A 22,165-nucleotide genomic window follows, 5' to 3' on the forward strand; every position below is an offset into this window, starting at 1 on the left:
CATCTATATTGGATTTATTTCAGACCCCCTTTGTCCTTTTTTTTATATAAAATGTATTGATTTATAATAAATAAAAACAGTGTTGAACTTTTAACTGATGGGCCATTGAAATATGTGAAACTTTACCTGAAGGATCTCATTATTTCTTTGTAATTATATACTATGCTGGATGCTGGATAACATTTATTCACCGCCACTTTATTAGCTAGCTACTTATAAAGTGGAGGTGCAGTGTTTCAAGGTTGGACGTGTTGTGCGTTCAGAGATGGTCTTCTGCAGACCTTGGTTGTAATTTGAGTTACTGTTGCCTTTCTTTCATCTTGAACCAATCTGGCCATTCTCTGACGTCAACAAGGCATTTTGGTCCAGAGAACTGCAGCTCACTGGATATTTTCTCTCACTAGGCCCATTCTCTGTGAACCCTAGAGATAGTTGCGTGTGAAAATCCCAGTAAATCTACAGTTTCTGAAACACTCAGGCCACAGCTACTGGCACCAACAACCATGCCACGTTCAAAGTCACTTAAATCACCTTTCTTCCCCATTCTGATGCTCGTTTTGAACTTCAGCAGGTTGTCATCACCATGTCTTCATGCCCAAATGCACTGAGTTGCTGTTATGTGATTGTCTGATTAGATATTGGCATTAGCGAGCAGATAATAATAATAATAATAATAATGCATTTTATTTACGGGCGCCTTTCACGTCACTCAAGGTCACCTTACAAACAGAGCAAAAAACACTAGATAAAAACAAAACACAACCAGCTATATAAAAACAAACAAATACATAAAAACAAGCGGAGCAAAAATTAGGATGGCAAGGTCAAACAGAAAAGGCTAATCTAAACAAGTGAGTCTTGAGCTGTGATGATGTACCTAATAAAGTGGCCGGTGAGTGTACTTGCGAGCCTCTGTCTCCAATGCTCCAGCAGTGGTTTTTATAGCACAGGTTTTGTTGAGGCTTGTGTGGATGTGGGAGCAGCAGGCAGGGGGCGTGTCTGACACGGATGCGGCTCACCCCATTGGTGGACAGCTATCCTGGTTACCAACCAACAGTACTCGATGGGCACATGAGAAAACACAGAAAAACTCGTTAATTTCAAAGCTAATGGCTAACAAAGCGCTGTTTCGCATGGACCGTAAGTATTTTTCTAATATTTAGTAGAAACCGACTAAATGGTGTGCCAAAATATGTGAGCAGAATCTTGTTTTGTGTAATTTAATGTCAACTAGAGCCATGCTAACGCTAACTAGTTAGCTCCGTTTGTTATTAGCGTCAATGCTAAGTGATGCTGCTTGCTAACATTGTCTATTTGATAAACCCGTAGTGATATTGGCCAGAAAAAAGGCGTTAACTAGCATGTAATGTAAACACGCTTGAAAATATGTAGCATGTTAGTTGTTAATGCCACATAAATCAGTAGAGTTAGCAAACGTTACCACACATCTGTCAACTCCCTACACGAATGACCAGGTCACTGTACAGTCAAGGCTGTTTCTAATGAGTCAAGATGAAAACCTGGTTATAATAAGTTAGGTAAGGTTTTGGCTCGGGAAACCGCTGTTTCTGTTCTGCTGAATCGTCAACCGGGTGGGGCGACATTTTAAACATTCACTGTAATTTAGGTTTCATGTCACAGGTAACCTTGGGGGTCTCATCTGCGGTTTTTTTTAATGCAGTGGTAATCAAGCTGCACTGATTTCAGTATTTTTGGAGAATCGTCGGCCCTCTCCAAAATATGGGATAGTGTTATGTGAACAGCATCATCCGCAGCCACACAATGGATAACGAGGTAAGCAAATATCGTTTTATATAACGGTTCATCCGCTCTGTCAGTTTCTAGTTCACACCATCTGTCATTTTACTTGACACTATCAAGGAGGCATTAATCGCAACTATGCATGTCATATTTTACAGCAGTTGTCTCTATTCTCTGTCACTAACAAGTGCTCTCTATTCTTTCTTCAATTTTCTTTTCTTCTCTTCTGCTCCTGACATTGACAGATGCTGTAGCCTAGTTGACTTGTAGAAATTAAGTAAGGGCTTTGTGATTCCTTTGCTCATCTTGCATGATGATGTATAAGAATTGAATGGCATGAGCTGTAGGTGACTGTGGTATGCAGACAACTGATGCTCCATCCAGAAGTCTGTCAAGGCCAAGGGTCAAGGCCAAATTTTTTAAGCCTAAAGCAGGCAGATATTTGGTGTTGTATTGAGGACGATTACTTTTAATGGGCTCCAATGATGTCCATACAAATTCATTTTTAAGGATTGTCAAACCCTCTGTCGGAACCTCACTATGGGATTTTGACAGATCAGATGTAGTTTTTACAATAATATTGTCAAGCGTGGCTTTTAAATAGATGGTCAGTTGTTTGTATTCCTAGTTACATGACATTTGAAGTGATAGATTGTATCATGCAGTTGTGACATGTATTGGCAATACTTCCTCTGTATGTGTCTATTATGCGAGGACACATTATTGCACCGTGTAATAGCTCTTGTTCCAGTTACTACTGTTGTTCTCACACCTAATGAGAACAGGGCAGCATCGCCTTTAAAAGAAGAGCATGAATTTGACATGGCATGCAGTCAGTGTTGGAGTTCCTCCACAGGGATCTTGGCCCATGCTGAGTCAGTATTTTCCTTTAGTGTGAATATTCAGCAGTGCTTTTTGCTGAGATCACTTTTTGTCCCCTGAAATCGAAAAATTAAAAGCGCGCATGCCTTTAGAGTTAACTAGATGTTTGTCTTTATTTGTCAAGATCCCAAAAATCATCGTCTTAGCATGTCCACACACAAACTAGGAGCAAGAACTAAAATCATCATGAGACAAATGGTGTGTTATTCATCTAGCAGTTTATAATAATCTGTTTTTATTAAGAAGACATTCACCGATTTGGACATTGCAAACTTATTAACAGGCACGTTTGTTACCAAAGCCCCTACTACATTTCAAGTTACATAAATGTGTCTTGTCTGTCTGCGTTCTACTGTAACATCTTGACACATTGCATGTGCTGTAATGATGTTGTATTTACAAGACTGGAGGAGCAAGTTGTTTGCTTAAATATCGTGATGTACAGAACAAAGTGTGTATTGATTGTAGTCTGTAATTGTGAGTACTTTGTGCAACACTAAGGTATGACCATCTGTTTTCCTCAAATAGCTGATAGGCTTTTCTGACTCTGCATCCTTTGTGTGTATGTGTACTCATCTCGGTGTTCTTAAAGGAGAGTAAGACGTGCCAAGGAGAGAAGCTAGTCTCTGCTGTGGATGACGCTCTGGATGAATATTTAATCGCCCTCCAGCACAAAAACAGGTGAAGTGTGAGCACAGGCTGCTGGGGAGAGTCAGATTAGATTTCACTGAGGAGATACACAACTCCTCCATGCTGCCTAACAGCAGCACTGATTGGTTCCTTGCTTTGAGATAAACTAGTGTGTGAAATTTGGGGAAGTTAAGTTCAGAAAAGCTTGAAAATATGTCGTCCTGTGATTATTGAATCTTGATCCAAGAGATCTCAAACATGTTATCAGATTTTTAATCATAACTGTAAAAGAAGTCACCAGGTTTTTTTTGCCCCTCAGGATCCTAAAGCGCCTTAAAGTTAAAGACCCCAGGGAGATTGAGTTGGAACAGCTTGAGCAAGGTTTTTCCATTTATCTTAACGGAGCCAACGCTGAAGCCAAAAGGAAGCAGCCCAAGAGCTCCAACCTCAAGTCTGTCACCTCTCCACCTGCTTGGAGACCTGCACGTACAGCAGGTATGCTGCTGCAGGATCAAAATAAACCAACACTCAACAGTAAAACGTCTTATATAAGACCTCATTATTTTTTTACCTCTCTATCGCGCGGGGCAAAATATTGTTCGTTTTTACACTGAAGTAGAAGGTGCCACCTCACACACATATTACACATATTTTTGTTTCTTCTGTCATCTTCAGACCATATGGAGCACAAGCTAATAGCCACCACTCCTCTGCTTGTAGTTTGCATGGTATGATCTCCCAGTGAATAAATGATAGTGACAGTTGTAGCTGGCAGCCAGTTTTTCGTTCTTCCTCTATGTGCTGTGGACCATCTGCGTATCTGTCCTTCTCCTTTGAGGCAATAGTCTGCTGCAAGCTGCTCATGTTCCTTTCTGTGCTGTTACTCATCGGCAGATGTCTGTCGAAGCGCCCACCAGTTAACTGAAGACAGCCGTAATCTGGAGCAGACCCACAAGAAGAGGAGCCAAACTGCCCCAGGAAAGGTCCAGAGGAAAGAATGGGTGCAGGTAGAGGCTTTTGATTACTTAATACATTTAATCCTTTTATTGTGGAGCATCAAAAATAAACAGTTCCTATGAAAATATAGACATAAATATTTCCTCCATTGCCATGTATGCAGGATTCAGTCAGAATTCGAACAGAGGAAGGACCGAGTTTGCAGATTTCCCCAGAAAAACGCTACTCTGAAGATTTTGAGCCCTTTGAAAGCGTAGACATGGAGGTAGAGTGAAGACATAACAATGCCGACTAAGCTTGTGTGCGTGGGTGTTTTTTTTAGGGGAGGGGCTATGTGTCAGATGCAGCTGTCTGTACTACTTAGCATCTCTCCATCTCTGCCATTTCCCCTTTATCCAATCACAGAGCTCCAGTCCACGCTCGCCTCGTAGTCCCTGCTCCCCAAGGGACACCTGCAAGGTGTCGCGCCCCTTCAGTTCCAGGCATGAGAGCCAAGGAGGCCAAGCAAATCAAGAGCACAATGAGAAGGTCCTTCTCAACCTTGAGGAAGTGAAGGTGAGCAGAAGAAGAAATATGTTTTATTTAATCTTGTCAAGATCTCATGAGATGTTATCTAAATTTGTTTTGTGCTCCTGGGTGTTAATTTATTTAAGTTTTTTTAATGGTAGTCACACAAATCAAGGGAATACTTAAACTGTCAGCATGCATAGTGTGTGCGTTTGCTCCTGTAAGTGCTCACACTGATGAGTGTGCATGGATGCATGCATAAACGTTGACCTTTGTAATCTAGGTGCTGCGTCGGAGCCTGGAGGTTAGCATGCGGCGAAGCAACCGCGACTCAGCGGGGGAGGAGTCGGACGAGGAGTGGGTGGAGGAGCACATCGAGAGGGAGGAGAGCACAGAGAGTCTGGATGAGCTGGGGCTGCCTCTCTCCTCCTCCAAGTCCTCCTCCAACCCTCGGCCCAGCGGCCCCCATAGCCATTTCGACTCAGCAAACCTCATTGTTCTGGACTTTGGACCTTCAACTAAAGGTAGGCTTCAGCATCCGCTTTCATATGTAAATTTATTATTGATTTTTAGGGTGAGTCTTAGTACCCCAGAGTGGTTCCAGATCGTCCTTATATGCTTCATCAGCACTGACCTGTACACATGGAGAACATGCATGTACATTAGCTGTCCATGCATAGGTTTAGTAGTGTAGTGTTAGCCAGCCCATGGCCCATTTATGCCCACAGTCTTTTTTGAAAATATGCCCTTTGCACAGCAGATATTTACAGATTTATTTAATTCAAACATTATTGATGGCTGCCACCTTAAAGGAAGTTTTGGTATTGTGCATGCTGCCTTACTGAATAGCTAATTCCTAGTGAGCCATCGTTATTGTCTATATAAGATCTATATAACTCTAATATGATAACATTTTCCTTAGTTTCCCTTCTTCTTTTATTGCAGGTCGTAAGCTTGAACGCTCTCTGTCTGCAAAAAGGAAAGAAAACACAGACACCTTTATACCCACTAAGCCTTTGTTGGTTAAGAGCAAAACATTAGATAGGCCACCTTCCAAAGAAAGCTGGGATGGTCAAAGTAAGTCTTTAAATTTTTTTAAAAGGGCCCTTTAAAATGTTTCTGTAGAGAGATAGATAGATGTTAGTCTGTTGCATGACTGTTGTTTTAAAAGACATGTGTTTTCTGCCTAAGGGCCAAGGAGTCGAGTGGAGAGGCCACTGTCAGCAGCCAGAAAGGCTTCTGTTGAGGAGCGAGACTCAGAGGAGATGGCATGCAGGGTGCGCCAGGCCATCCAGAGAGAAAACGACCCTGAGCAGAGTCCTGAGCTCTTTAGCCGCAACACGGTCTGTCTGCCCCACACTGCACATATCCCACCCCCACTCAATTTTGACCACAAACTGTTTTCAGGACTCCCTAAGAGGAATGCTGTAAGATGGCCAAAATCACATTATCCGTCGCATATATGCTATAGTAAATCCTGGATTTACGGTGATAATTTCATGGGTTTTTATTACATGTAAACTCCCTAGCTTATATGTCACTGACTCTTTTATTTTGCGTCCTCTTTATCCAGGGCAGGGGACACCAGATGATGAATGGCTTAGTGCACCGCAACAGCCACAACAAAGATGAGAACAGTGTCACTGTTGCCATGCAGAGAATCACGCTTATGGGCCCCGGGTATGCTGACAGAATATAGCACCTAGAAACACAGATACTGTATATTCACTCTGGCATCTGAGGGATATTAAGACACCTAGTACTTGTGCTACAACCTCGAAAACAAGTGTCAGAACAAGCATAATGATATTTTATAGAAACTAATACGAACAGATTTATGGTATGTACACCCACTGACCTTGAAGAATTATTTATCAGCCTCACCCACCACTGTGCTCAGCCATCTCTCACAATTAATTTGAAGGTCAGGCGCTACAGACAAAGCAGCAGAACTGAAGATGTCATCCTTCTGTTCAGGCAACAACAGAAACTACTGAAAGCGTTGGAGAAACTTGAAGCGGGACCGAGCCACAGCCTTCCTCAGAGTGTGAAACAAGACTACAGCAAGCAGCCGGTGAGTCAGTAACATGTCTCACAGTTCATAATGAATATTTCTATTACTGCTGGGTGTGATAGAGACAGAAGTGTACAGGAGCACTCGTGAATGTTTCGTGTTTTCATTGCAGAGAAGGCTGTCCTCGACAGAGGTCACTCCTGCATTATATGTTACCATGGAGATCCTGTCAAACTGGGGGAACGCGTTGCAGGTCGGACTGACTGAGTTGCAGTTCTTCTGCCTCAGAAACAAGAAGATGTATGTGTCTCCTCACGACCTAGACATCCGGAACGTGGACTATCCTGGAAATCTGGGTGCACTTGTCAACGGAAAGATGAAGGTGGGCCTCTGCTCACATTTCATCTTCATCATATTTATAAATATCCTAAGATACATTTAAATAAAGCACAGTAGATCCTTTTCACAGCAGACTTTTTCTGTCACATTAATTATGACTGTTCCATTTTATTGTCCCAGTTGATCATGACAGTAAACAAACAGTCATCATTTTACTTCTGTCAGCTGTGTGGCATTTGTGAATGAATCTCACTATTTACATGGACAAAGTACATTCCTGATTTTTTGTCTCTTCTCTTGGGTTGACAGACCACGAAAGAGCGCCACATGTGGACGTGTCCATTCCACCCCCCCATCCAGCTCTACTTTATCATCAGGAACACGGAGCGCTCACCAGACTTTGGAATATCTCGCATCAAAATCTGGAACTACAACAGAAGCCTCAATGTATGTGTTTTTTATTTTTGCTTATAAGAAGTTGAGTTGTTAGATAACATTTTTGTGCAATCCACACATTTTTTGATTAATCCCTCTCTCGAGTTCAGAGATTATTCATTTCGCTGTCTGCAGCCCATAAATCCAACATGCTTGTGTGTTGTCACTATAATTTGGGCGACTGTAGTGGGGTGGTTACGTCAGGGGAGTGGTTCTCTTTTAGCATTGGCTCGCTGAGCTGCCAGTCAGACTCTCCAAATGTGGAACAGTGAGAGATTAGCCCCAGAGGATTAGTGTTTGGAGAAACATGGGCTTCTGCCTCTCAACCTCGCTGCTGTTCATAGAGGGGTACAAAGACCCCATCCTATCTCTTTCTGTACTACGAGAGCTATCTAGAGTTAGTTGATGTCTTGAACCTGGAAGGTAAGGAGCTGTTGGTGGGGAACTGGTTCTAGGTTAACCCGGGTTTATAGTAACTGACTGTCTAGAGGATCAGGCAGATTTCAATTTGGGCTTTAGCCATTTCTTCATAGCAGCCATGACTTTGTATCTGTGAGAGCGCTAATTACTGCTAGCTCAGAGAGCTCTTGCTCTGCATGTGAGAAATAAATGAATCAGTAGTAAATGTTCGACTCTTTTGGGGTTTTATGCTATTTGTTTGCAGATTGTGTTGCTTTGCCTGAGTTTCAATCATTATGTAGTCATAATATTACATATTATGAAATGCAAAATATTTTCCTCTAATAAAATAGAAGAATTCGCTTTTAAAAAACATCTTTACTTAGATATGTAAAACGTGTTTTGTGTAGAATTTCAAATCTGAAAGGAATACTTACATTTACCATTTTTATATCACTTACTCACCCCATGCTTGAAGAAAACTTTTTCTTGCATGCTTCCATTGTGAAAGAGAATCCAAAAAAAAAGAGAAAATCCGTGATTATCATTTATCCAGTCATATGCTCACTACTTACTCAGCATTTCCATTAAAATCTTACTATTTACAGCATTTTCAATGGGGTTGTAATCTATATAGAAATGGTCATTTTAAGGGTGAAATATTCCTTTAAAGAATTGAGCATTTTGTAACACAGCTGGGTGCCAAAACCGAAATGGTGTGGAAGCTGTTGACTTTGTATATTCAGGTAAATTAAAGTTCTGTTCCTTTTTTAGGATCTTGACATTGGTGCACGCCATATAAAGCTGTACCTTAACAGCACATTGGTGTTTGAAGGTGAGCTGGAGAAGGGCTGCGGCAACCAGGTCTTTGACTACAGCACCGCAATCGACCTCCAGGAATTCCAGGGTTCAGACTCCTTGTTTTCCAGCCCTGTGTCGTCAGGACACAATCTACGGGGTGCCAGTCCCCAGCGCCATGAGGAGAGGAAGTGTGGGGAGGGAATCAACACCCAGCACCTCCACAGTAGGAATCCGCAGCCATCAGACGCAGGCCAGGCTATGATAGACATGCAGGAGAAACCACATACACTGCTGCCACCCATCAGTCCTGCGGGGGTTTCATCCTCTGGCCGTCGCTCCTCCACACAAAGAAACTCTTTTGACCTGTCTGCCTCTGAAGAGCCTCTCTCTCTGAGGCAGCAGGTGGAGTCGCCTGCACCCACAGAGCAGACGGTCACCACCCAGCCGTCCTCTTCTCGGGTGGCCCCCCAGTGGCTGCAGCCCCTGAACAGAGGAGCCCCGGAGGGCTGTGAGGCCAGCAGGGAGAGGCCCAGGTGGCTGGTGCCTCAGCACTCTGCCGAGCCCAAGTCTCCGTCAGCCTCATCGTCTTCGATGCTCCCAGAGCTGCCGTGTAACCCGGGCCGAGTGTGTCGGGGGATGGAGAGGACGGTGAACGGGGGTCAGCGGAAGGCTGACTCTCTGGACATGAGCTGCGACCTGCTGGAAGATCTCGCAGAGCAAACGTCAGACAGGCCCATCAGCGGACGCAGGAGCTCGTTTCGAAACACGGCAGTCTCTTCCAGGCAGTTAGAGGAGCAGCACCTCAGAGCTACTGCCATGTCAAGCACAGGTAGGAATGTTTCAAGTTCTCATGTTAAACACAAAGGACCTTTATATGTGATGATCTGTGATGTGCTGTATTTTATACTTAATTTCACTAATCATTAACCAGTCAGATTGCTTATAAGCTATCACACCTGTCTCTTAAAATGCTGATACATATATTATTAAACTCTATTAGTAATTCCCAAACAAGGAACTAAACATGTCAGGATTCTTCACTCAATAACCATTTGCTAAAGGCTTTTTTAAAATTCATTTTCCTGCAGCGAGTTCCTATCTGGATCATGTGGCTTTATACTCCTCATCACTGCTCTCTTAGACAAATATAAGACTGATGGAAAAATGAAAGGGCAACTGCTCATGTTTACCAGAGTTATTACACTACTCCTTACTATGCCATGCCTATTGTCTTGGCCTTAGTGCTGTGTAATGATTGTCATTCTTACTGCTGCTGATGTACTTTTGTCATTAATTATTTAACAGATCAAACATTTTCTTATTTTATTTTGTGCATCCCTAATTAAGTAACTGTCTTGTGCTGGATTGATATCATATAAATAAATTGGGTCTCTACTGGATTACTGTGTTGCAAAATGGCTCCAAATAATGAAAAATGACTGCGCCTAAAAAATGCTGTATCACTGACTGAGACATTGTATAATTTACTCTCTGGCATATCTTCTAGTGTTTAGAGCAACTAGAGGGTTTAAATGTTTTATGATGACCAAATAAAATGCAACATTTCCTTGAATAAAATTATAGATTTCTCTGTGATTGAACACTTTTTGGAAACATCTGGGATAATGTAGGTAAACAACTCAACAAAATATACATATAACATAGGTGTAGTCTTTTATTAGACATTTTATTGCGGAAATGTTACATATTTTACTTTTAAAGGCTGTTTGCAGGCTTACACAAGTACTCACACTTAAAACATTTATGTTTTTATATCTTTCGCTTTTCTTTGGACAAGAGAATTGCAAATATTTTTATCAGTCTTATTTGAAATTGGCTCATTCATTTAATTTATAACTAGAAGTTAAGTGTTATGGGATGTTTGGTGATGAATGTAAAGGTATTTTACAGTCCTAAAAGAATGATATTATCCCCTGTGGCTTGTAAGAAATGAATAATCTGTGTGTATTCTCCAGAGGAGCCAATGTCCCTGGTGAACGCGGGCAGGAGGCAGTGCAGTGCTCTGGCCCCTCTGCACAGCCAACAGGATGACAACCTCATGGAGTCCTGGGACTCTCTCACCAAGTTCAACCAATGCCAACGCGGACGCATCTCCAACATGGGCTTTGAAGGTGACATCTTTGATGAGTTCCTCCAGCGCCAGGGCCGTGGTCCAACCACAGTCGCAGTCACCCCCTCCACAGCCCCCAGGAGCCCACATTCCTCCTTCACCACTCAGGGGGCACTGTGTGAAGGCCCTGATGATGATCCATCCATGGAGCGGGAGGACGAGTTTGAGATCCCTGTGCTGCCGCAGGGCCAGAGGCTGGTCATCAACATCCTGTCCACCTGGGGCGATCGCCACTACGTGGGCCTTAACGGCCTCGAGGTGTTCAGTTCCAGCGGAGAGCCGCTACGACCTGCTCATATCCGTGCCGATCCTCCAGACATTAACATTCTCCCTGCGTACGGCAAAGATCCGCGTGTCGTCACTAACTTGATTGATGGCGTTAATCGTACGCAGGATGACATGCATCTTTGGCTCGCACCATTCACCCCTGGGCGTAGTCACACCATATTCCTGGACTTCGGAGCTCCTTACCAGGTGGCCATGATCCGTGTGTGGAACTACAATAAGTCACGCATTCACTCCTTCCGAGGGCTGAAGGAGGTGGAAATGCTGCTGGATGGAAGGTGCATCTTCAGGGGTGAGATCGCCAAGGCCTCAGGGACCCTGTCTGGAGGTAAGTGAACAGAACAACCTCACAGGTTTTTAATGTTACTTTTGTGTGCTACTTTTGATCAAATTGTCCTTTTTTCTCACTCTGCTGTCACTTCAGAGTTGGACCAATTTGGTGACACTATCCTGTTCACCACTGATGATGAGATCCTGGAGGCTATGTCTCGTTATGATGAAACCTTCCTCAGTGAGGGTGAGGGTCCTGAGGGCCTGGTGGCTGAGGAGGAGCTGCAGAGACCACGCACCGCTGATGGAGAGGGAGAAGAAAGACCCTTCACACAGGCTGGCTTCAGAGAGGAAGATCTCAAAGTGAGCACAGACCTTATCAATGTGCTTTCCTAGAATTTTGTAAATTAACTTAAATGGTGTTAAATGTCCAAGTCAAATGCTTGTAAATTTAGGCACCTTATTCCAAGTTGTGACAGTGAAAACTAAACCCAGAACATTTACCAGTCTCTGTGGTTGTTAGCAATAGATGGTGTGACCCCAGGCACATTACCGTTAAAGAAAGCATCTGTAACCCAGATATCAAACTGTTAGCGTGAGTCTTGATCCATATTATCTCCCAATGGAGTTTACATCCACGTCTTTGTTATTGTTTACATCCCACCATCAGCTGCTGCAGACATAGCGAGTGATGCCACCCACTCGCATCATTGCTAAACTACTGACTTTACACACAAGTGATATTTTCTGGTGGGATTGATAATATCTGTCTATTTGTAAATTCCACAGAGAAAAGAATGTGATTGTGTTGCCTTTGTCATTGATAATATCACACATTTTATAATTTAATGTATCTTTTATTTTTATAGACTGTGTTCAATTTACAAATGGGAAAAGTCATTTGTCAGCAATGTGTAGACGGGTCCTCTTTATTCATGTGAAGTTAAATCTGCATTGAACATTGCTGGTTAACAACACTATAACTAGGATCAGGAGAAATAAGCCATCACAACATTAACAGCCCAGTCTAACACAGTTCTGTTCACATGTTGTCTTAGTTGAAACTCCATCTCAACCCAACTGTGAGCCAGTCTGAGGAGAACATGGAGCATATTCCTGGGATGTACACTGGAAAATGTGAGTAGACAATCAGCATCCTGTCGTCACATGGTCAGCTATCTTTTTGCTGTTTGGACAGTTACAATAACAGTCTGTTTCCACTCTAGGCCTTAGACTAGAGCTGGTGTTGACTTGGGGGGACTCCCACTACATGGGCCTGACAGGATTGGAGGTGGTGGGGAAGAATGGAGAGAGTTTACCTTTAGACCTCAGCATGATGGCTGCTTCACCCAGGGACCTCAACGACCTGCCTGAATACCAATACGACCTGCGCACGCTCGATAAGTAAGTCTGTATGCAATTTAATACACTGACATTTGACAGTTTTTCATTAATACATCAGTGGAAAGTATTTTTGAGGCTGATCCTTCTTTGTCTCTTACGAGTTTCTTCACTTTACTTTTTACATATACATTTCTACATCATATTTCACGCTAACTTCCCCTCCTCTTTTCTCAATACAAGTCTAGAATCCAGACTTAGATCAGGTGCAGTCATCACAGTCTGTTTTAATTACGCAGGCTTATAAATGGCCACAACATCACCACTGATGACCAGCACATGTGGCTGATCCCTTTCTCCTATGGAGAGCCTCACACCTTGAACGTGACGTTCAACAAGGCCCAGACCATCGCTGGACTCCGTGTCTGGAACTACAACAAGTCCCCTGAGGACTCGTACAGAGGGGTGAGACACTTTTTGGTCAAAGAGAGCAGTGCAAGTTCTCTTTAAGTAAAGATGGTGAACTCTATATCAAACAACTTAAAATCAACGTAAAAAAAAAAAAGTCATGAAGTGTCAGTTGCTTCCGATGGAATCAGAGATCAATAGTGTTTACATTCAACAAACATTTCGGTAACTCTTTATATTAAGGTCCTTGTAATAACCATTAATTAACAAATAATAAGGCCCTTGTAAGTCCTTACAAGATGCTTATTAACATTATTGTGTGTTTATAAGCTTATATAAGTGTTAATAATAGCATTACAAACACCCATGACCCACCCATTATGTCTTTGCCATGCCTTTATTAATCTTATTTTGTTTGCTTATTGATATTAAAATATACTTTATTGCTCATCTATTATAAGTTAACTATAAGTTAACTATGCTTTTTGCAACTACCGGATCTAAATCGAGAACAATGCCTTATTACTTGTTAATTAATGGTTATTAAGGACCTTATTATAAAGCGTTACCAACATTTCTATGCAGGAAACTGTAAGTCAGCATACAAATATCCACATCTTTGGTTCAGGTGAAGGTGATCCATGTGTTCATGGATGATGTAGCCATCTCCCCATCAGAGGGTTTCCTGATCAGGAAAGGACCAGGCAACTGTCACTTTGACTTTGCCCAGGAGATCCTCTTCGTGGACTTCCTCCAGACGCCCACTGACAACAAGAGTGCAGAGGACTACCACAAGTAGGAGCCTTCATTTTAATTTACATGCACTGCTATTTCATGAAAACTGTATTCCCTAATTGATATTGTTGTTGTCTTTAATTCAGAGGAAGCTCTAGGAAACAAGAACAGGCCAGCATGGACTATGAAGCTCCCATCATGCCTTGTGGGTGTATCCTGACGTGCTTTCTTTTTATTGCCTCTGTGTGCTTTGTCAGTTGAATCTTTTGGATTTGTTCCAGCTGCTGGCAAACCAGACTGACTGTCCAGACTGCTCATTTGCAAATGAACACATTGGATATGTATGTTCAGGCGATATTAGTCAATCTGCATTACGGCTGCAACATATTTTTCATCATCGATTAATCACTGTTTTTACTTAACTGATTCATTATTTGATATGTGAAGTGTCAGTTCAAGTCACTAACCGATGTGGTCCATACTTGTATTTTGTATATGAGGGCTGTGTCTGAAATCACCCTGTCATCCAACACTCCCTGTCACAGACTGTAATAAGACGTGGATGCCAATTTTTCGAAGCCTTGGCTTTTATTAGGCCCCGTGTAGGCCAACAGAAAGAATGCATGTTTAAGGCACTTCAACATTGGCTTCACTTTTCACAGCTGGTGGCTAAATCCACTTCTTCACACAGTCTATGCTCCCTATTTAATAGACACGCATAGTTTACTCCATAGTGGGCAGTAAAGTGGGCTTTCTGACAAATCATCATCAAAGTAGTGTACTGTATTTTTGATAGATATAAAGTTCAAACTCAGAATTCAGAGTAAAATATAGTGAACTATATACAGTCGTGGAAAAATTATTAGACCACCCTTGTTTTCTTCAATTTTTTGTTCATTTTAATGCCTGGTTCAAGTAAAAGTACATTTATATATTTTTTTGTTGTTTTATTCATAACAACAAAAATAGCTCATAAGAGTTTAATTTAAGAGCTGATATCTAGCCATTTTTCATGTTTTTCTTGATAATTATTTTGGTTATTATCAAGAAAACCGTGGAAAATGGCTAGATATCAGCTCTTAAATCTCTCTTATGAGATATTTTTGTTGTTATCATTATATTTGTCCAAACAAATGTACTTTTACTTGTACCAGGCATTAAAATGAACAAGAAATTAAAGAAAAAAGTGGTCTAATAATTTTTCCCATGACTGTAGTAAATATTGATTGACTTCAGATGCAGCCCAGGCCACATGTGTGCTGTACATGGCGTTTAATGTTATATTATATTCCTTGACCTTTACCTGTCAGTCATCTTTCAGCTGCAGCTGTTAACAACCTGGGGTGACCCGTATTACATCGGCCTCAACGGCCTTGAATTTTATGACCAGCACCATGAGAAGATCAGTCTCAGTGACAACAGTATCCTTTCCTCTTCGAGTTTACATTAACCTTCATTCATACATCTTCACAAACATAAAGGCCCTATCTCTGATCTAGGGGTATAGGTATTAAAACTTATCAATTGTTTTGTAAAAATTGAGACGTAGTTTAGACATCAGGTTATATTTAGAATGTTTTCTATAACTATGGCACAGTTTGCATCATATATCTATGAGGGATACAGCTTTATTTCAGACGATGTGTCACAGAAGAGGAGATCTAGAGGAGAGAGAATGCCTACACTGACTTGGGCAATAAATTAGTCATAGCTGTTGAAGGAATATTAATGGGTATAAATGTGTGCCTGTTCCTGAACACTATGTCCACCAGACATCGCTGCTTTTCCAGACAGTGTGAATGTACTGGACAATGTGAGCGGTGATGTGAGGACTCCAGATAAATTAATAGATGGACTCAACAGCACCCACGATGGAGGACATATGTGGTTAGCCCCAGTGCTCCCTGGACTGGTGAGGATTTGACAGAGAGCACATTCACATAGAGGAGAGTCTTTTCAGGAAATGTGTGTAAGTGTATTGATTGTTTCCACGTAGGTGAACCGTGTGTACGTCATCTTCGATCAGCCAGTGACCGTGTCCATGATCAAATTGTGGAACTATTCAAAGACGCCACAAAGGGGAGTTAAGGAGTTTGGGGTAAGCTTCTCTGTCTGCAATGAGCTGGGCAATCACTTGTTTTTCCATTTGGGCCTCAAGCACCAATCTGTACGTCTGTCTGTGTGTGCAGCTGCTGGTGGACGACCTCCTGGTGTATAACGGCATCTTAGACAGCGTGAGCCATGTGGCACGAGGCATTCTGCCCACCTGTGACCCAGTGGTGCCCTACCACACCATCCTGTTCACGGACAATGCCTACATCACACACCGCGAGAGGAACACAGTCATCAGGTACCCTGGATTTTTAAGATGCATTTATGGTATGGTTTCAAAGCTGACTGGTGGTGCGATGCCGTTTACACACAAAAAGCATCTGGCTGCATCTTTTCCAAAAAAATAAATTAAATTAGGCTTAGTCCTAGGGAGGCTCAAAAACAGTCATAATCAGTCATTTTGGTCAATATTAAGATGATAATCATCTTTAAAAACATAATACATTTAGCCAAACTTATAGCAAAAAAAATAATAGTATAGTATAATAGTATAATAATAGTAGTTCAAATAGTAAATTCAACTGAAAAAGGAAATTAATAAAATAATGTGTATGTACAAAATGTATTAATATAATCTAAAATATTTTTTAAATCTTTATTTTTTTATTCATATTTTATTAATAAAATATTTAAAATAAATTAGTATAAAATAAATAGAAAATAAATATGTTGTAATGTTAGTGAACTTCCACAGCCTAATGACCTAACTAGACATATATTCAGTATATAACAATAATAGATAAAAAAAATAAACTAGACTGCAACAAATTAGATCAAATATGTTGTAATACACTGCCACAACCTACTGAAAATTCCTCAACATAAATGAAACATTCTGGTAAATAATATTCAACATATTCCAGTCAGACAAAACGAGAGCATCATTCTACACATAACAATGGTTTTACCTCGATTTTTTTCAGATTCAATCGAGTCAAAAAGTTCAGCTCCAGAGACAGGTGACTGTAAATAAATGACAGACCATTTGAAATACAGGTCCAAACAAGTCTAAAACAGAGAAACTAGTAGAAGGTTATATTTAACCCCATTGTCCAAAGTGGTGAGGTGTTTTGAACAGAGATGTGCTCTTCTCCACTTCAGCCCCCGTGGCAGCAGACACCACAAACAGTGAGTAACAGAGCCTGTGAAAGCCCCGTGTCAGCACCTCCCTGTGGTTAATCCCTGTATTGAAAATTCCTCCAGTGACTTCAAATGTCCCCCAGCCATCCCACACCCTCCTTACCACACGCTTGACTTGTGATGCCTCAGTCCCCCCTCTCTCTCCTCCGTTTCCCTCTCTAGCTCCATCTTTGGTCTCAAGGCCTGGACCTGCTGGCTTCAAGCTTTGTTATCAGTCAGCCCTCCATTTTGTGTCACTCCCTGTTCTGGTTTTTCACACAACTGACTTTTTACTTACATGTATGTGCTGTGTTTTCACTTTCTCCCTGTGTTGCAGTAATTATGTGGAGGACCAGGATGTGAAGATGACCAATGAGAATCAGATAGTCCATCACAACAAGAAGAAGCAGACAGCAGATCCAGGTGAGAAACAACTGGAGTTAAAAGGATGCTGAGTGCTTTTTTTCATCCATCATCAAATTTTTTGAAGTCGGGTTGCATGAGGTACTTATCCAGAGTCAATGATGGTCTGCACATTCCCAGTTTGGAGAACCAGACGATGCTCTCCAGGCAGTAAACAGACTGCAGACATGATTTGTCACAAAACGTAATTTAACCACCTAAACAAAGGCCAGCCTAAAAATGTTATCCCTGTTTATGTGTGTGATATATTAACGATATGTCCACTGATTTTTGTTGCTATCCACAGCCGTTTCATTACTTTTTCTCAACCGTAGAATTTCCATGTTCCTACACATAAATGCTGCAGATCGGCTGTTTTGGTCCGAATCAAACAGAACCATCTTCCACTCATGGCAGCTGTAGCTCTCCAGCTCTGTGGGCAGTTTACAGTTCACACATCGGCACTACCAGGTAGCTTGAGCTCTTTCTTGGGCTTCATTTTGGGGTCTGTCTCCATATTACACCGCGTTCCAAATTATTACGCAAATTGTATTTAAGTGTCATAAAGATTACATTTTTTGTTTTTCAATTAAACTCATGGATGGTATTGTGTCTCAGGGCTCTTTGGATCACTGAAATCAATCTCAGACACCTGTGATAATTAGTTTGCGAGGTGAGCCCAATTAAGGAAAAACTACTTAAGAAGGGCGTTCCACATTATTAAGCAGATGACCATTTCCAAGCAATATGGGAAAGAATAAGGATCTCTTTGCTGCCGAAAAGCATGAAATAGTTCAATGCCTTGGACAAGGTATGAAAACTTTAGATATTTCATGAAAACGTAATCGTGATCATCGTACTTTTAAGAGATTTGTGACTGATTTAGAGCACACACGGATTCGTGCAGATAAAGGCACAATGAGGAAGGTTTCTGCCAGACAAAAACATCGGATTAAGAGAACAGCTGCTAAAATGCCATTACAAAGTAACAAACAGATATTTGAAGCTGCTGGTGCCACTGGAGTACCACGTACATCAAGGTGTAGGATCCTCCAGAGGCTTGCAGTTCTGCGTTATTCTATCAGTTATTCTATTCGGCCACCCCTAACCAATGCTCACAAGCAGAAACGGCTGCAGTGGGCCCAGAAATACATGAAGACTAATTGTCAAACAGTCTTGTTCACTGATGAGTGCCGTGCAACCCTGGATGGTCCAGATGGATGGAGGGGTGGATGGTTGGTGGACGGCCACCATGTCCCAACAAGGCTGCGATGTCAGCAAGGAGGTGGCGAGGCATGTTTTGGGCCGAATCATGGGGAGAGAGCTGGTCGGCCCCTTTAGGGTCCCTGAAGGTGTGAAAATGACCTCTGTAAAGTATGTGTAGTTTCTGACTGACCACTTTCTCCGATGGTACAAAAAGAAGAACCGAGCTTTCCGTAACAAAATCATCTTCATGCATGACAATGCACCATCTCATGCTGCAAGGAATACCTCTGCATCATTGGCTGCTATGGGCATAAAATGAGAGAAACTCATGGTGTGGCCCCCATCCTCCCCTGACCTCAACCCTATTGAGAACCTTTAGAGCATCCTCAAACAAAAGATCTATGAGGGTGGGAGGCAGTTCACATCCAAACAGCAGCTCTGGGAGGCTATTCTGACATCCTGCAAAGAAATTCAAGCAGAAACTCTCCAAACACTCACAAGGTCAATGGATGCAAGAATTGTGAAGCTGCTATCAAATAAGGAGTCCTATGTTAAAATGTAACTTGACCTGTTAAGATGATTTTGATTGAAATAGCTTTTGATTTCAGTAAATATGACCTCCGAATGCTGGAAAATCCAAAAATGAGCATTTTCAGTTCTTAAAAACCTATAAAATGTTATAAAACTCTGTCGTGCGTAATAATGTGGAACAGTGCATTTTAAGTTTTTTATTTTTGAAAAAATACTGTTATCATTGGGAGGTTTGTCCAATCACATTACAATTCATTAAACTAACGGTTGATGACTTAAATTATGCTGACTGTCATTTGCATCAACGATTTAGGAAAATCTGAGAAAAAACTCAGTTGCATAATAATTTGGAACACAGTGTAGATGGCATTTCAACTTCGCTGTCATAATCACTCATTTCTATATTACTTGTATTTGTTGTCGCTTACAAAACATCTGATCTGCAGCAACGTGCGAAGCATATTAGTGCTCTTATGCGTAGGAACATGAAAGTTCTATGGTTGAGAAAAAGTAGTTCCAAATGAAACGGCTGTGGACATATTATTAATATAACGTACACATAAATGGATATTATATAATTTTTAGGGTGGGCCTTTTTTTAGGTCCGTGGTTCTCAAAGTGTGGGGAGCCCCACTGGTGTGGAATAGAGACTTGACAGGTGGGGCGCGCCAACCGGGAAGAAATTTTGATTTTGATTGAGTTAGAATTTAGATACAACATGATGTTACTTGAAAATGTTAAGCTTGGCGTATTTCAGTAGCCTTGTGTTGGGGCGATGGGGGCAGGTGGGGCTTGAAAATTTCCCCTTGTCCAAAGTGGAAAATGAAAGAAAAAGTTTGAGAACCACTGGTTTAGGTGGTTAAAATACATTTTGTGACAGGCCCCATCTGCAGTCTGTTTCCTGCCTGGAGCGTGTGTCTGGTTCTCCAAACAGGGAACAGAATATGTTGACTTTGAGTTAGTACCTCATACAGCCTCACTTCAAAAGAGTCTACCCCTTTAACTAAAGGCTTGTTTGTTCCGTCTCAATGCAGCTCTTCGGCCTAAAACCTGCATGACTGACGGTGGGAAACATGGAAAGAGGAGGTACTGACAAACAGAGGATGATAGATGAACAGACGGATGTGGATCCACTGCTCGTACACTTAAGGGGAGGAACTTTGGCTGATACTTTTTTTTAAGCTCACTTTTTGAGGGGTACATTAAAACCCAATACAGCCATGGTTTGTCAGCTCACTGAAGAGAATTGCACAGGTAACAGTGGGTTTGTGCGTACACACACACACACACACACACACACACACACAGGATTCCACTTTATGGTTGGACCACACACCTTTCCCCGCCCTAACAAGTCATCCTAAACACGTACTGTACGGTCGTCCCTCCCACAGTGCCAGGATAAACCTGTGAGGCTGCATTTTTATCAGCCCTATTATTGTGCCTAGTAAACACTATATCTGTGGCTGCTACTTGTGACTTTTGTGCTGCATATTTAAATGCTGCTTGTGGCGTGTAAATACTTATTAGAAAAGAGAAAAGCTCCAAAGCCACATAATACACTCTCACACCAGGATGTGGCCAGTTATTAATGAATTCTATCCACTGATGAGCCTAGACGATCAGCTCTTTGCCTAACGAGAACTGACTAACACTCCCGCCAGTACACCAACCAACCGTAATGCTATGCAGACACTAATTTATATCTATTAGTGATTTATATCTGTTGCTAATATATTTCTAATGGTTTTACTTGGGGAAGTGCTTCCAAAGAGCTTTTCACCTTTGAGAGATTTCTACGGAAGGCTAAAGTGGTTACACTTGCAGTTAAAAAAAAGTACAGTTTTTGTACAACTTGAAGCTGTACAAAGCTTCAGACTCCACATTTGAATCTTCGATATATATTTGGCTTCAAAAAAATTTAGGTCAGTTTATTTTTTCTGCTTAGCATCAGGTAGAAAAAAACCCAACTTGTTTGCAATCCAAGTGACCTTCATCGAAGTTGCTATATAGGGTAGATATCATGGAGGCAAACATTTCTAGAGTCAGTGACGCAGTTTTAGTAATTTGGTTGGAAATAGAAAAAAAATAGCCAGTTTAGATTTTGAGTAGATTCAGTAAAAGGCAACTTCTAATATGCAAATACTATAACTTTACCTCAAATTGAGAAGAATGATATTTAAAAAGGGATTTATCTGATTCTACCTTCACTATAATACTTAGTAGTTGGTGTTGTGCTATTCATTCATTCAATATTTACTGTACTAACTTGTTGCATGGGAAATTAGCTGTTACCATCTTAGACACTTTTGTTTGGAGGAGTTTTTACTGCTTCATTGAGCCCCAGTATAAACTGTTTCATACTCCTTACTCACAGGGGGAGTAATTGTAAATGAAATGCAGTTTTATGTATTTAATTTCAGCGTGTCCAACAGCAACAATGGTCATTACTCTGTATCTCAGTCCTGCTCTGTAGGGTGGTGGCTATTATTGTATGTGTGACATTTAGTGTTTTGAAATATTTAATTATTTTTCTAATCTTGATTAAATATGTATATTTGATGTAGGTTTATTTGAAATGAATAAAATGTTTAAAATATACATATATATATACATCTTTCATCGGTTTTCTGAAAAAAGGTCATGTCCTGACTTGACCTCACACTGTTCTGAATGAGGGATGGGAAACAAGAAGCGGCTACGATGTCTGATCTTTTTGAATCGCATGTTTCTATTGATTCACCTCTAATTTCAGGAAAGAGGTGCTGGTAAATATCACAATTTTCTTTGACTAAGAAAATCTAAAAAAAAAAAAAGACAAATTTTCATTGGTGCCCCAACAAATTCATCAGGAGTCGGCAGATCAAGAAGAATCAATAATGACATTGGTATTAGCAAAA

The 22,165-nt window shown here is 41.3% G+C and overlaps 2 protein-coding genes across 2 annotated transcripts in view; both read left to right on the forward strand.

Annotated features, from left to right (window-relative positions):
* dcun1d3 (defective in cullin neddylation 1 domain containing 3) overlaps positions 1-94 on the forward strand; it is a 7,755-nt gene extending 7,661 nt beyond the window's left edge. Inside the window, exon 5 of the mRNA XM_059325257.1 lies at positions 1-94. This exon is cut by the window's left edge and continues 1,937 nt beyond it. The gene's annotated coding sequence lies outside the window, so the exon portion shown is untranslated.
* Positions 95-1,022: 928 nt separating this feature from the next.
* LOC131959547 (katanin-interacting protein) lies at positions 1,023-21,891 on the forward strand. The gene is made up of 28 exons (XM_059324754.1): positions 1,023-1,140; positions 1,682-1,794; positions 3,236-3,324; positions 3,593-3,768; positions 4,168-4,280; positions 4,394-4,495; positions 4,636-4,785; positions 5,021-5,261; positions 5,683-5,814; positions 5,929-6,080; positions 6,311-6,417; positions 6,715-6,811; positions 6,924-7,133; positions 7,400-7,537; positions 8,699-9,554; positions 10,702-11,469; positions 11,566-11,774; positions 12,470-12,548; positions 12,638-12,815; positions 13,052-13,217; positions 13,789-13,955; positions 14,042-14,106; positions 15,206-15,316; positions 15,668-15,807; positions 15,892-15,993; positions 16,085-16,245; positions 17,464-17,549; positions 20,300-21,891. The coding sequence occupies exons 2-28, from the start codon at positions 1,783-1,785 to the stop codon at positions 20,356-20,358; spliced, it is 4,866 nt and encodes a 1,621-aa protein (XP_059180737.1). The 5' UTR covers positions 1,023-1,140; positions 1,682-1,782; the 3' UTR covers positions 20,359-21,891.
* The last annotated feature ends 274 nt before the right edge of the window (positions 21,892-22,165 follow it).

Source organism: Centropristis striata, chromosome 21, assembly GCF_030273125.1.
Source record: "Centropristis striata isolate RG_2023a ecotype Rhode Island chromosome 21, C.striata_1.0, whole genome shotgun sequence".
NCBI classification, from domain to species: Eukaryota; Metazoa; Chordata; class Actinopteri; order Perciformes; family Serranidae; genus Centropristis; species Centropristis striata.